The following is a 15487-nucleotide window of genomic DNA, read 5'->3' on the forward strand; positions in this document are numbered from 1 at the left end:
AATTCTTCTTTAATTTCCTGTTGACCCATTCATTCTTTAGAAGGATGCTGTTTAGTTTCCATGTATTTGGGTTCTTTCCAAATTTCTTCTTGAGATTGAGTTCTAGCTTCAGAGCATTGTGGTTTGAAAACATGCAGGGAATGATCCTAATCTTTTGATACTGGTTGAGACCTGATTTGTGACCCAGGATGTGATCTATTCTGGAGAAGGTTCCATGTGCACTAGAGAAGAATGTGTATTCTATTGCTTTGGGATGAAATGTTCTGAATATATCTGTGATGTCCATCTGGTCCAGTGTCATTTAAGGCCTTTATTTCCTTGTTGATCTTTTGCTTGGATGATCTGTCCCTTTCAGTGAGGGGAGTGTTAAAGTCCCCTACTATTATTTATTATTGTTGATGTGTTTCTTTGATTTTGTTATTAATTGGATTATATAGCTGCCTGTTCCCACGTTAGGGGCATAGATATTTAAAATTGTTAGATCTTCTTGTTGGACAGACCCTTTGAGTAGGATATAGTGTCCTTCCTCATCTCTTATTTTAGTCTTTGGCTTAAAATCTAATTGATCTGATAGAAGGATTGCCACCCCAGCTTTCTTCTGATGCCCATTAGCATGGTAAATTGTTTTCTACCCCCTCACTTTAAATCTGGAGGTGTCTTCGCGTCTAAAATGAGTTTCTTGTAGGCAACATATAGATGGGTTTTGTTTTTTTATCCATTCTGATACCCTGTGTCTTTTGATTGGGGCATTTAGCCCATTAACATTCAGGGTAACTATTTGAGAGATATGAATTTAGTGCCATTATATTGCCTGTAAGGTGACTGTTACTGTATATTGTCTCTGTACCTTTCTGATCTACTACTTTTAGGCTCTCTCTTTGCTTAGAGGACCCCTTTCAATATTTCCTGGAGAGCTGGTTTGGTGTTTGCAAATTCTTTCAGTTTTTGTTTGTCCTGGAAGCTTTTGATCTCTCCTTCTATTTTCAATGATAGCCTAGCTGGATAGAGTATTCTTGGCTGCATGTTTTTCTCGTTGAGTGCTCTGAATATATCATGCCAGCTCTTTCTGGCCTGCCAGGTCTCTGTGGATAAGTCTGCCGCCAATCTAATATTTTTACCAGTGTATGTTACAGACTTCTTTTCTCGGGCTGCTTTCAGGATTTTCTCTTTGTCACTAAGACTTGTAAATTTTACTATTAGGTGACGGGGTGTGGGCTTATTCTTGTTAATTTTGAGGGGCGTTCTCTGCACCTCCTGGATTTTGATGCTTGTTCCCTTTGCCATATTAGGGAAATTCTCTCCAATGATTCTCTCCAATAGACCTTCTGCTCCCCTCTCTGTTTCTTCTTCTTCTGGAATCCCAATTATTCTAATGTTGTTTCGTCTTATGGTGTCACTTATCTCTCGAATTCTCCCCTCATGGTCCAGTAGCTTCTTTATTCTCTGTCATTTGGTCTTCTGTATCACTAATTCTTTCTTCTGCCTCATTTATCCTAGCAGTGAGAGCCTCCATTTTTGATTGCACCTCATTAATAGCTTTTTTGATTTCAACTTGGTTAGATTTTAGTTCTTTAATTTCTCCAGAAAGGGCTTTAATATCTCCAGAGAGGGTTTCTCTAATATCTTCCATGCCTTTTTCGAGCCTGGCTAGAACCTTCAGAATCGTCATTCTGAACTCTAGATCTGACATATTACCAATGTCTGTGTTGAGTAGGTCCTTAGCCTTCGGTACTGCCTCTTGTTCTTTTGTTTGTGGTGATTTTTTCCACCTTGTCATTTTGACCAGATAAGAGGACATGAAGGATCAAATAAAATACTAAAAGGGTGGCAAAGACCCCAGAAAAATGTGCTGTAACCAAATCAGAAGAGTCCCCAAATCGTGGGTGGGGCGGGGTGGGAGAAAGTAGATAAAAAGAGGTTCAGAAAAAAAAAGAAAAAAATTAAAAAAATAAAACAAATAAAGAAAAAATATAAAAAAGAAAGAAAAAAACATATATTTTAGATAAACTAGTCAAAAAACGTTAAAAAAGAAAAGGGTGAACGTTTAAAAAAAATTAAGCAGAAGAAGAAAATAGAAAAAAAAATTGAAAAAAAAATTGAATTCACCGCAAGACTAAAGAATCATGGGGAGAAAACCATGAGTTCCGTGCTTTGCTTTCTCCTCCTCTGGGATTCTGCTGCTGTCCTAGATAGTGAACCTGCTTTCCTTGATAGATGAACTTTGTCCTGGCTGGATATTTTGTTGATCTTCTGGGGGAGGGGCCTGTTGTAGTGACTCTCAAGTGTCTTTGCCCGAGGCGGGATTGCACCGCCCTTACGGGGGGCCGGACTAAGTAATCCACTCAGGTTCACTTTTGGGAGCTTCTGTTCCCTGAATGCTTTCCGTAGAGTTCCGGAGGACGGGAATGAAAATGGCGGCCTCCCAGTCTCCGCCCTGGAGGAGCGGAGAGCCTGGGGCCCCACTCCTCAGTGCGCCCCAGAGAACAGCGCCCAATCACTCCCATATCCCCAGCCTCCAGCCGCGCTCTGAGCTCACCCAGCCTGTGACCTGTTCAAGGTAACCCCGAGCTGAGAGCTCAGTCCTTGGCTCTGTCTCTGTAGCCGGCTTCTCCGTTCTAATTCCTGCGAGCTCTGCGACACTCCGACACCCCCGATCCTTCTGTGACCCTGCGGGACCTGGGGCCACGCTGACCCTGCGTGGGCATCACCCCGGTTTAGCCTCTGGAGCAATGTCCCTCAGTGGAACAGACTTTTAAAAGTCTTGATTTTGTGCTCCGTTGCTCTGCCGCTTGCCGGGAGCAGGCCCCTCCCCCCGCGGTCTATCTTCCTGTCGTTTTAGATTCACTTCTCCGCCAGTCCTACCTTTCCGAAAGTGGTTGATTTTCTGTTTCTAGAATTGCTGTTCTTCTTCTCTTCGATCTCCTGTTGGATTTGTAGGTGTTTGCAGTGTTTAGATAAGCTATTGAGCTGATCTCCTGCTACCTGATGTAGTCTCAGCCTGCTACTTCTCTGCCATCTTGACTCCTCCCTCCCGGCAATCACACTTTTTAATGTATAATTTGGGTCTTCTGTTTCTTACTGGTAGTTGAAAGAAATGTATTGAAATATTTTGAGTATGGTTTATTGCTTTCTCCTTGTTGGTATGCTTTCGCTTTATATACATTTGAGCTATTCTTATCTGGTATATGCAAATTTAGAATTATTCTCTCTCTCTGGTGTTAAACTTCTAGCATTTATCATGTAGAGATTTTATCTCTATTAATAACTTTTGTCTTAACACTTAATTTGCTCGACATTAATATAGTTACATTGTTTGGACTGGTACCTGCTTGGTATATCACTTTTCCCTCCATCCTTTTACTTTCAACTTTTCCATATCCTTATGTTTTAGGTATATCTCCTATGAATAACATATAGCCATATTTCAAAATCTAACCTGACATTCTAATAACATGTTATTATTTTAAAGACAATATTAGTTTCGATTTACATGCTGTTTTGCCATTTTATTTGCTTCCTTTCATGCCTGATTATCCTTCTTGGATTATTGTCTTAAGTCTGTTTGAGCTGCTCTAACAACATACCATAGACTGGGTGACTTATAAACAACAGAAATTTGTTTTTCACAGTTCTGGAGTCGGGGAAGTCCAGCATCGAAACCCAGGCAGTTGAGAGCTTGCTTCCTGGATGGCCATCTTTGTGCTATAACCTCATATGGCAGAAGGGATATGGGAGCTTCTCGGGTGTGTCTCTAGAAGGGCATTAATCCCATTCATAAGGGCTCTGCCATCTTTCAGTGCCCCCACCTCCTAGTAACATCACATTGGCAGCTAGAATTTCAACATGTGAATTTTGGAAGGACACAAACATTCACAACAACAAGAAAATTTTTATTTCATTGTATTTATTTAGTTAACAAATGAAATCTTTGTTGGAGACTTTTGGGATTCATCAGTGAACGAAAAGATTTCTACCCATGCTGAATTTACTTTCTAAGAGAGTGAGTTGTTGAGAGGCAAGATTTGTTTATTTTCATCTTTTTCTTAAGAATTTGGGAATAACCAGTGTTGACCTCATAGTGTCAGGCAGGAAAGGACACAAACATTCAAATCGTAGCAATTATTTTCCTTCTTTTTGAAGTATATAATTTACTTGCTTATTCATGCATCCATTCAACAAATCTTTATTGAATGCCTAAGAGATGTGAAGTGCTTTTCTCAGTGCTTAACAAATGGCAGTGAATAAATCATAGAAAGAGTGCCGCCTTTTGTGGAGCTTCCAGTCTTGAGTGGGAGATTGGCAATTTAAGTCATGCAAAAATCAATTTTACAGTTTAGGAGATGTCGAGATGTTATGGAAAAAAATAAAGTTGAGCCAAGAAAGGGAGATTATGTCTGCTTATGAGGAAGTAGGGAGGACATAGACAGAGGTCCTGTTGTAGTATTAAAAGGAATGGTCCTTCAGGTGTTCGTTAAGTGCAGGTCTCTTGGTAAACTCACTTTACTTACTGATTTAAAAATGTCTTTATTTTATTTTTGTTCCTAAAAGATAATCTTGTTGGGCATCTGCTTCTTGGTTTATAGTTACTTTTCTCTGAGTAGCTTGAAGATACACCACAGTCTTCTGGCTTTCGTTGGGCTTCTGGCAATTCTGTCATTCTATTGTGGGTGATCTTTTCTTTTTAGCTGGCTCCTTTGCTTTCTTTGTGGCTTCTGGGAGATTTGAATTCTTATATCTCATCAGTTCTGGGAAATTTTAGTCTTTTCTCTTTCATTATTTTCTCTTCTTTATTCTGCCTGTTCCTTCCAGTTGGACATATTTTAGACTTTCTCTCACCCATACTTTTTTTTCCATCTCTTTCATGTTTTACTACTTAACAGTTACTACTTAACAGTTGTAATCAACTATGTATTAAATGTTATATAAATATAAATGTATTATAGTATTAGGACAGAAATAGAAAATTTGTTCATGACTTGATGTTTTGAATTCTTCATTGTGTACTTTTAGATAAATGCATCAGCTATTGATTTTTTTAGAGGTAAAGCTTACGTGTGGTGCAATGCTTATATCTTAAGTATATAATTTGATGAATTTCAACATGCATAAAGCCATGGAGTCCATACCACTGTCAAAATATAAAACATTGCCATTACTCCAGAAGGTTTTCTCATGCCCCTTCATAGTCAAGACCCCTTCTAAGACAACTCAAGACCCCTCCTAAGACAACCATTTTTCTGATTCTTTTTCACTGCAGAGCAGTTTTACCTTTTCTAAACTTTTGTATAAATGGGATCATATATTATAGTCTGTTGTGTCCAGCTTCTTTTACTCAGTAAAAGTAAACTTCTTTTACTCAGACACCTAAAAGATTATCCATACTGTTGTACCTATCACTAGTTCCTTTTTATTGCTGGGCAGTCCTCCCCTGTTGCCTTTGTCACAATTTGTGTGCGCATTTCCCTTTTGATAGGCATTTGGGTTGTTTCCAGCTTTTGATTGTTGCAGTTAATAGTGCTGTGAACATTTTTGACAAGCCTTTTGTTTATGTATTTTGATTTCTCTTGGGTAAATATTTAGGGTTTTAATTGCTACATGCATGTTTCATTTAAAATTATTTTTTTTTAATTTTACTTTTTCAGTGTTCTAAGATTCATAGTTTATGCACCACACCCAGTGCTCCATGCAATATGTGCCCTCCTTAATACCTACCACCGTTTCTCCACATCCTCTCGAACACTTGTTGTTTACTGCCTTGTTAATTTTGGGAGAAAGGGGAACCCTCTTACACTGTTGGTGGGAATGCAAGTTAGTGCAGCCACTTTGGAGAACAGTGTGGAGATTCCTGAAGAAATTAAGAATAGAGCTTCCCTATGACCCTGCAATTGCACTGCTGTGTATTTACCCCAAAGATACAGATGTAGTGAAAAGAAGGGCCATCTGTACCCCAATGTTTATTGCAGCAATGGCTACGGTTGCCAAACTGTGGAAAGAACCAAGATGCCCTTCAACGGATGAATGGATAAGGAAGATGTGGTACATATACACAATTTTGGGCATTCTAAATGGTGTAAGGTGGTATCTCAATGTGGTTTTGATTTGAATCTCCCTGATGGCTAATGATGATGAACATTTTTTCATGTGTCTGGTAGCCATTTGTATGTCTTCTTTGGAGAATTTAAAATTTTTGATTTAGAATTTAAAAATTGTGATTAATATTTATTCCAGAAAAAAACAAGAAGCCAAATCAGATATATTCATCATCATATTTTTAAACCAATATTTGTAGTCACTGAGGTGTATTCTCTAAGTATTTTGATCAGATGAATGCAGTTTTGTGATCTGGCTAATATTATCTTAAGGACTTCATCAGACTTACCATTCTTAAATTCCTCAATTTTTTAAAAATTCAAGTATATCTTAGGTTTACTTTCCTTAACCAGTGGTTCATTATAAGTATAAAATAATTTTAATTTAACAGCATATGAATAAGAACAAAAATGATTTAAAGCTATATGAAACTACCCTTGTGGTTTTTACTCTTCAGATATATAATAATTTAAGTCAGGAGTATGTTCATCTGGTCTCTTCCATCACTTACACGTGCTCTCTCAACATGTACACTGAGCCTCTCAAACTGCTCCATTTTGAAACAAAAAACCCCATAATTCATTATTTGAAATATTATTTTAAAAACCAAGATTAAACCCATGGCTTTTTCTACCTCGAATGTTGCAAGCCTCAGAAGACTGTCTAGGTATTCTGCCATTTGGAAAACATTGTCTTCTGCTGTATTTAAGGGTTTAGAATTTTTAGGTAATCCTCTGGAGCTTTGTTATGGTTTGAACTTTAATTAAAGTTGTGTAGTGTAGATATATTAAAGCGCCTTAAAAGCATGGTTAACCCACTTCATTTTTATTTTGAGCTAAAAATGTTTCCGTTAACTTTTGTTGAGTGACTTAAGGGGTAAATAACAATTTTTTTAATAATTTTTTTCTGCGTTGTAGATATGTTTGCCTCTAATTTGTGTAGTGTTGCAAAGATATTTAATGCATACTTATTAAACAAAGAAAATAAAGGATTATTTAAGAATAGACATCTTGACTATAATTAACAGAAACATCATTTATAGTACTGGGCATCAGAAGGGTGATTTTCTTTTTTTAATTTAAATTCAATTAGTGAACATATAATACATTATTAGTTTTGGATGTAATGTTCAGTGATTCATTAGTTGTGTATAACACCTGGTGCTCACCACATCATGTGCCCTCCTTAATACCCATCACCCAGTTACCCCACCCACCTTCCTTTCCACAACCGTCAGTTTATTTCCTGGAATCAAGAGTCTCTCATGGTTTTTCTCCCTCTCTGATTTCTTCTCATTCAGTTTTTCTTCCCCAGAAGGGTGATTTTCCTTGCAGAGAGGGAAAAGGTCATTGGGTATTCTTATTTCCAAATTTTCCTTGGTTTCAGCCAAGCCAGATACACAAGAGTAGATAATTCTAACTAAATCATGCTTTGTTTACCCATACCTAATATTCATAATCCTCTAGTGGCCCCACTGTGGGGCTGGTTTTTGGGAGATAGACATGGAGCCAGATCTATGTCACTGTTTTGGAACTAATTCCATGGTTAGAATATCCAAAGACATAAAACTCTATGCTGCCATTAATGTACTGTCATGGAGGGCATAAGTCATCTGCTTTTCTCAAGTGGAAACTCATGCCAATTATAATCTTGCTCATAATCCTAACAAAGGTGTATGTTAAAGATTTGGGATCTTTTAAAAAATGTATTTGTTTTTATTATTGTATTGGATTAATTCCACTGTATACCAGTTTTAGGATGCACTTATATATTTGAGATATTATTCTTGCATTTTAGTTATTTGATACTTGAGTAATTCTGTATAGAAGAAAGGCCAAGTTAATGAGATAGGTAACTGATAGATGATGTCTCTTGGCAGATTTCAGAGTTAGAACACAGATTAGAAGCATAATTTTATGGTGCGAAGTACCTGCACTTTGTTTTAAGGGATTTGTTCTTTCTGAAGTAGTTATGTGTTACTTAATTTAATTTAACAGTGATTGTATAATAGCCATCTCCAGATTAGAGCAGAGAAAAATTAAAACTTTTGACATTAAGCCCAACATGATTACTAGTTTATTCGTGAGTTGAAGAAAGTTTTATTTCCATGTTTTTCATAACACATGCAATCTCTATGCCAATTTAATATACATGTGTTTATTATAAGGGGAACTATATGATTTATACAGTTGCTTTTTAGTCACAATTTTATCAAATAAGTATTGGAATAGCATGTTTCAGTTGAGGACAATAGGTACATGTGTACCTATGTGGAGCATGTATTTATGGAGTATAAGAGCATAATAGTAGCTCTAAATACTAAAGTCATTGTGTGTTTTTTAACCTTTCTAAGATTTCATTTCTGTACAAATGAGTTCTGTGAAATTATTATGGCTAAAATACCAGTGTTTGTCTTTCACTCAGTTTATCTACACTTCATAAAAATGCTTAAATCTTACTTCATCATCCTTATATTTGCCTTCCAGTGTGTGAAATCTATGAACTAATTCTTGAATATTTATGAAGTAATTCTGATTTTTGCAGGTGTTGCAAGCCTCTAGGAATATTTAGCTTAATTTGGAACAGCATTCTGTAGTTTTTGCTTGATTTTTCATTCTTAAAAACCAAGTTACAGTAAATCCATCTACATATAATATTTTTGTATCTTTCTCTAGTAGTTTGATTAGATAAGAGTCCTTATAGTTTATGATATCCTGATGAAATGCTAAGAAAATTGTTTAATAAGTAATGCATACCATAGTGTGTACATTATCTATCCCCTCAGCTAAAATTCTGTTTTACAGAGTGCTTGGGATCAGCAGTCACAGTTAATAAAGAACTAATGAAGAATACCCTCTCTTTATTGTTGTTAAGGAAAGTATTTTATAGTTTCTGTTTATTTTTGTGAGAGTTTTCTGTTTCTAAAAGAACCAGTATGAGATCAATACTTTAAAATACTTTACAGTATGTTCATTGTGGTACAATCATGGTGATATGCTGCCAATTGATAGTTGCACTGATAGAACTTAAATCTTTTTTTTTTAATTTTTGTTTTTATTTTTTTATAAACATATAATGTATTTTTATCCCCAGGGGTACAGGTCTGTGAATCGCCAGGTTTACACACTTCACAGCACTCACCATAGCACATACCCTCCCCAATGTCCATAACCCCACTCCCCCTCTCCCAACCCCCCCGCCCCCCAGCAACCCTCAGTTTGTTTTGTGAGATTAAGAGTCACTTATGGTTTGTCTCCCTCCCAATCCCATCTTGTTTCATTTATTCTTCTTCTACCCTCCAACCCCCCATGTTGCATCTCCATGTCCTCATATCAGGGAGATCATATGATAGTTGTCTTTCTCCGATTGACTTATTTCACAAGAACTTAAATCTTTTATGTTGACATAATGCTAATCATAGGTGGTTTAAGTTTCTCCTTCAGCAGATTTGTGCCCATAAACTTATTTGCCTTAAAATGAGTAGAGCAGATGTTTGGCTGATAATGAATCCCATAGAATGCTATTTTACCTTGTTTCTTAAGGTAGGGTCTGAGGACCAGCAATATCAGCATTGCTGGAGAGGTTGTTAAGTGGAGAGTCTTGACCAGTGCCAGATTACTTAATCAGAATCTGCATTTAACAGATTCTCAGATCATTTGTGTGTACATTAAACTTCGAGAAGGCCTCCTGTTGAAGACATAAGACTTGGCATCTGGAAAGGAACAGACATCTCTATTTGAGGTTGCAAGGGTATAAAGATATAGGAATTATTTCCTAGAATAATGAAGGAAATGTTTTCCCTTTAAAGTACATTTCTCTTTAGGGTTATTCTTTTTTTTTTTTTTCTGGAATAAAATGCCTAATGCAATTCTTTACTTTTATACTTTTATCTTACCTACCAAAGAAAATAAACTTTACTTCTTCCATAGCAAATGAGGAAACCTAGTTATTGATAAGTCTTCCCTAAGGTGGTGGCGTCCTCTGGATTTGCATGAAACTGAGTTTTGAGAAAAGAGATGGAAAACTGAGGCCTTGATATTAGAATGGCCTTGTATATATCATCACTTGTTTTTCTTGTTTCTGTGACACCCTGGATGCAGACATGCTTTATATCCTCCTAACTGAAGACTAAGTATGCCTCCATGTCTGCTGTATGTAAAATCAGTCAGTCACCCGTTTCCTCAGAGAGTTTACAGGCAGGCTAGGGAGCTGTCTTTAAAACTCAGGCAGTCTGCCACCTGCACAACTGTGGTATTCCTGGATATGGCCTAGACTTCCCCTCGCTGTGGTTAAAAGGGAGAGAGGAAATAAAGTACTTATTTCAGTCAGCTACATGTTTTCTATTAAAGTAAGTAGTGTCCTAGTGTATCAGTATATTTAAGAGGAGTTAGAATCTAGAGCAAAAAGCAAAGAAATGTAAAATGTCTAGATGTGCCTTCTCCTAACAGACTTCATGTAATATTTGTTGAAGCATAATCTACTGCTAGATTTTTAAATTTTCTTGAAGTAAAAAACTTTGCTTGCATTGTGTCTCCACTATTTCAGAACTCCCTTCAATGTTGCTCACCTTCTAAGGTGGCCCTAGGAACTCACTGACTTTTCTGGGGATTGCTGAGAGTGTTATTTGAAAACTCTTTAGCCAGGGATCCCTCAGTACAAATGAAGTATTGCTCAGCAGTATGGGCAATAAACTACGCAGGAGGAGGAGCTGGTCTTGTTGAGCCTGGAGTTGTGCCTGGGCTCTTTTATGCACTTTTGGGGGTGAGGGTGGGAGTCTTGGGTTGTGGGGCATAGTTTAAAACCAGAACTCTAGAGTGAGAACATGCAATGACTGTTGTTAACCTAAAGATCTGCAGTAGCCTCCCTTGTTAATATACACAAAGAGATATTTTTTTTGAAACTTTTTCCCTGTTTTCTGTGATTCTGATTTTTTATCCGGAATTGTAAGGTTTGTCTGTCTTGCACAGGTGACCCAGAAATCTTTGAGGTAGGAGACAGCTGCTTGTAGTCAATATACGTGAAAAGCCTTAAGCTTGTGGGACTTGGGACAAGATACAGAAATGCAAAGATACCTCCCAGGAATGTACAATTTTCTGCTATATAGTTGGCAAGCATATTATTAATACAGCAGAGGAGGGAGGTGGCCATCAATTTCTCACAAGCAAGGAATTATAAAAGAAAATTGTAACATAGTACACTTCAAGATTGTGCCTACCATTCTCTTCATTTATTGTATTGAATATATTATTTTTAGAAATTTATAGCAGCAATGTCTACAATAGCCAGACTATGGAAAGAACCTAGATGTCCATCAACAGATGAATGGATCAAGAAGATGTGGTATATATACACAATGGAATACTATGCAGCCATCAAAAGAAATGAAATCTTGCCATTTGCGACGACGTGGATGGAACTAGAGCGTATCATGCTTAGTGAAATAAGTCAATCGGAGAAAGACAACTATCATATGATCTCCCTGATATGAGGACATGGAGAAGCAACATGGGGGGGTAGGGGGATAGGAGAAGAATAAATGAAACAAGATGGGATTGGGAGGGAGACAAACCATAAATGACTCTTAATCTCACAAAACAAACTGGGGGTTGCTGGGGGGACGTGGGATTGGGAGAGGGGGAGCGGGCTGTGGACGTTGGGGGGGGGGAGGCGAACCATGGGAGACTATGGACTCTAAAGGGCAGCCTGGGGGTTTTGGGGGGTCGGGGGTGGGAGGTTGGGGGAACAGGTGGTGGGTGATGGGGAGGGCGCGTTTTGCATGGAGCACTGGGTGTTGTGCAAAAAGAATGAATGCTGTTACGCTGAAAAAAATAAATAAATAAATAAATAAATAAAAAAAAAAGAAATTTATATACAATATTTTTAGAAGTACTAAAATGGCACTTTGGTTCATTTATGCCATAGATCTTCTCCTTTTACAAATTTTCAATCATGAACTTAATACGGGAGATTAAGGGGACACTGCGATATTTTATATTAGATTGTGTTTTTTTCTTTCTCCCTTAGGCATGCTAGGCTTATTATTAGAGAAAAGCAACAAGACACTTTTTGCTCAGGATCTTTCAGTAGAAAATACATTTTGACTTGAACAGGGTTTTAGTGGCAACTTGATAATAGATTGGTACTAATATTAATAGATTAATTAATATGATTAGATTAATATTAATAGCTTGATAATAGATTAATAGATTAAGAGTTTGCTTAATTATGTCATGATTGTATTGAAAAGTGCTGTGTGGTCATATCAAATTGTGACACTCTGTGCTCAGTGAGTGCCTATATCCTGTTCACTCTCCAGGAGAATGACTCAGGCACTTTGGACACAGTGGGTGCTGTAGTTGTGGATCATGAAGGGAACGTTGCTGCTGCTGTCTCCAGTGGAGGCTTGGCCTTGAAACATCCAGGGAGAGTTGGACAGGTAAGTATTACAGGGTATTTAAACTAGCTTTTCAATTTAAAACACGGAAATTTCTAGCTCACCATTTTTTTAAGCCAGCAAAACGTTTTTTCATTTGAAAAAAATTATATTATTGTGATTCTTTTAAACATTTATATAATTCCAGATTCTAAAAAAATACCTCTTTCATAGAGTTCTTTTTGATCTTTAAAGTCATAGTACTGTTTTGTTACTTCCAACAGGCTGAGTATTAGGTATTTAGTAGACATTAAAAAAAATATGAATTGATCTTCATTTTCTTTCTTTGCAAATGTCATTCTCTATAGGAGTAAATACTACCTAACTATATTGTTGCTTGCTTTTTAGGTAGGGAATGATTTTAGAGTAACATTGTGTATTTCCTCCATTCAAGGAATAGTAAAATTTTTTTTTTCCCATTTTATTTATTTTTTCAGCGTAACAGTATTCATTCTTTTTGCACAACACCCAGTGCTCCATGCAAAACGTGCCCTCCACATTACCCACCACCTGTTCCCCCAACCTCCCACCCCTGACCCTTCAAAACCCTCAGGTTGTTTTTCAGAGTCCATAGTCTCTTATGGTTCGCCTCCCTTTCCAAATTTTTTTTTTTAATAAACATATAATGTATTTTTATCCCCAGGGGTACAGGTCTGTGAATCGCCAGGTTTACACACTTCACAGCACTCACGATAGCACTTACCCTCCCCAATGTCCATAGCCCCCTCCCCCTCTCCCAATCCCACCTCCCCCCAGCAACCCCCAGTTTGTTTTGTGAGATTAAGAGTCATTTATGGTTTGTCTCCCTCCCAGTCCCATCTTGTTTCATTTATTCTTCTCCTATCCCCCTACCCCCCCATGTTGCTTCTCCATGTCCTCATATCAGGGAGATCATATGATAGTTGTCTTTCTCCGATTGACTTATTTCACTAAGCATGATACGCTCTAGTTCCATCCACGTCGTCGCAAATGGCAAGATTTCATTTCTTTTGATGGCTGCATAATATTCCATTGTGTATATATACCACATCTTCTTTATCCATTCATCTGTTGATGGACATCTAGGTTCTTTCCATAGTTTGGCTATTATAGACATTGCTGCTATAAACATTCAGGTACACGTGCCCCTTCGGATCACTATGTTTGTATCTTTAGGGTAAATACCCAGGAGTGCAATTGCTGGGTCATAGGGTAGTTCTATTTTCAACATTTTGAGGAACCTCCATGCTGTTTTCCAGAGTGGTTGCACCAGCTTGCATTCCCACCAACAGTGGAAGAGGGTTCCCCTTTCTCCACATCCTCTCCAGCATCTGTCATTTCCTGACTTGTTAATTTTAGCCATCCTGACTGGTGTGAGGTGATATCTCATTGTGGTTTTGATTTGTATTTCCCTGATGCCGAGTGACGTGGAGCACTTTTTCATGTGTCTGTTGGCCATCTGGATGTCTTCTTTGCAGAAATGTCTGTTCATGTCCTCTGCCCATTTCTTAATTGGATTGTTTGTTCTTTGGGTGTTGAGTTTGCTAAGTTCCTTATAGATTTTGGATACTAGCCCTTTATCTGATATGTCGTTTGCAAATATCTTCTCCCATTCTGTCAGTTGTCTTTTGGTTTTGTGAACTGTTTCCTTTGCTGTTCAAAAGCTTTTGATCTTGATGAAATCCCAATAGTTCATTTTTGCCCTTGCTTCCCTTGCCTTTGCCGTAGTTCCTAGGAAGATGTTGCTACGGCTGAGGTCGAAGAGGTTGCTGCCTGCATTCTCCTCAAGGATTTTGATGGATTCCTTTCTCACATTGAGGTCCTTCATCCATTTGGAGTCTATTTTCGTGTGTGGTGTAAGGAAGTGGTCCAATTTCATTTTTCTGCATGTGGCTGTCCAATTTTCCCAGCACCATTTATTGAAGAGGCTGTCTTTTTTCCATTGGACATTCTTTCCTGCTTTGTCGAAGATGAGTTGACCATAGAGTTGAGGGTCGGTTTCTGGGCTCTCTATTCTGTTCCACTGATCTATGTGTCTGTTTTTGTGCCAGTACCATGCTGTCTTGATGATGACAGCTTTGTAATAGAGCTTGAAGTCCGGAATTGTGATGCCACCAACTTTGGCTTTGTTCTTCAATATTCCTTTGGCTATTCGAGGTCTTTTCTGGTTCCATATAAATTTTAGGATTATTTGTTCCATTTCTTTGAAAAAAATGGATGGTATTTTGATAGGGATTGCATTAAATGTGTAGATTGCTTTAGGTAGCATAGACATTTTCACAATATTTATTCTTCCAATCCAGGAGCATGGAACATTTTTCCATTTCTTTGTGTCTTCCTCAATTTCTTTCATGAGTACTTTATAATTTTCTGTGTATAGATTCTTAGTCTCTTTGGTTAGGTTTATTCCTAGGTATCTTATAGTTTTGGGTGCAATTGTAAATGGGATTGACTCCTTAATTTCTCTTTCTTCTGTCTTGTTGTTGGTATACAGAAATGCAACTGATTTCTGTGCATTGATTTTATATCCTGACACTTTACTGAATTCCTGTACAAGTTCTAGCAGTGTTGGAGTGGAGTCTTTTGGGTTTTCCACATATAGTATCATATCATCTGCGAAGAGTGATAGTTTGACTTCTTCTTTACCAATTTGGATGCCTTTAATTTCTTTTTGTTGTCTGATTGCTGAGGCTAGGACTTCTAGTACTATGTTGAATAGCAGTGGTGATAATGGACATCCCTGCCGTGTTCCTGACCTTAGCGGAAAAGCTTTCAGTTTTTCTCCATTGAGAATGATATTTGCGGTGGGTTTTTCATAGATGGCTTTGATAATATTGAGGTATGTGCCCTCTATCCCCACACTGTGAAGAGTTTTGATCAGGAAGGGATGCTGTACTTTGTCAAATGCTTTTTCAGCATCTATTGAGAGTATCATATGGTTCTTGTTCTTTCTTTTATTAATGTGTTCTATCACATTGATTGATT

General features: G+C 37.6%; 1 protein-coding gene across 5 annotated transcripts in view; it reads left to right on the forward strand.

The window, feature by feature from the left end:
- Positions 1–15487, forward strand: part of TASP1 (taspase 1) — a 287466-nt gene that overhangs the window by 108514 nt on the left and 163465 nt on the right. For all 5 annotated transcript variants that reach the window (XR_006815397.1, XM_045981844.1, XM_045981845.1 and 2 more), the window contains one exon: positions 12407–12526. Coding sequence is in view for 4 of the 5 variants with exons in the window: in XM_045981844.1 (XP_045837800.1) it covers positions 12407–12526 (120 nt within the window). In the remaining variant the exon portion in view is untranslated. The remainder of the gene's footprint in view (positions 1–12406; positions 12527–15487) is intronic.

The sequence above is a fragment of the Meles meles genome, chromosome 16 (genome assembly GCF_922984935.1).
Source record: "Meles meles chromosome 16, mMelMel3.1 paternal haplotype, whole genome shotgun sequence".
Lineage (NCBI taxonomy): Eukaryota > Metazoa > Chordata > Mammalia > Carnivora > Mustelidae > Meles > Meles meles.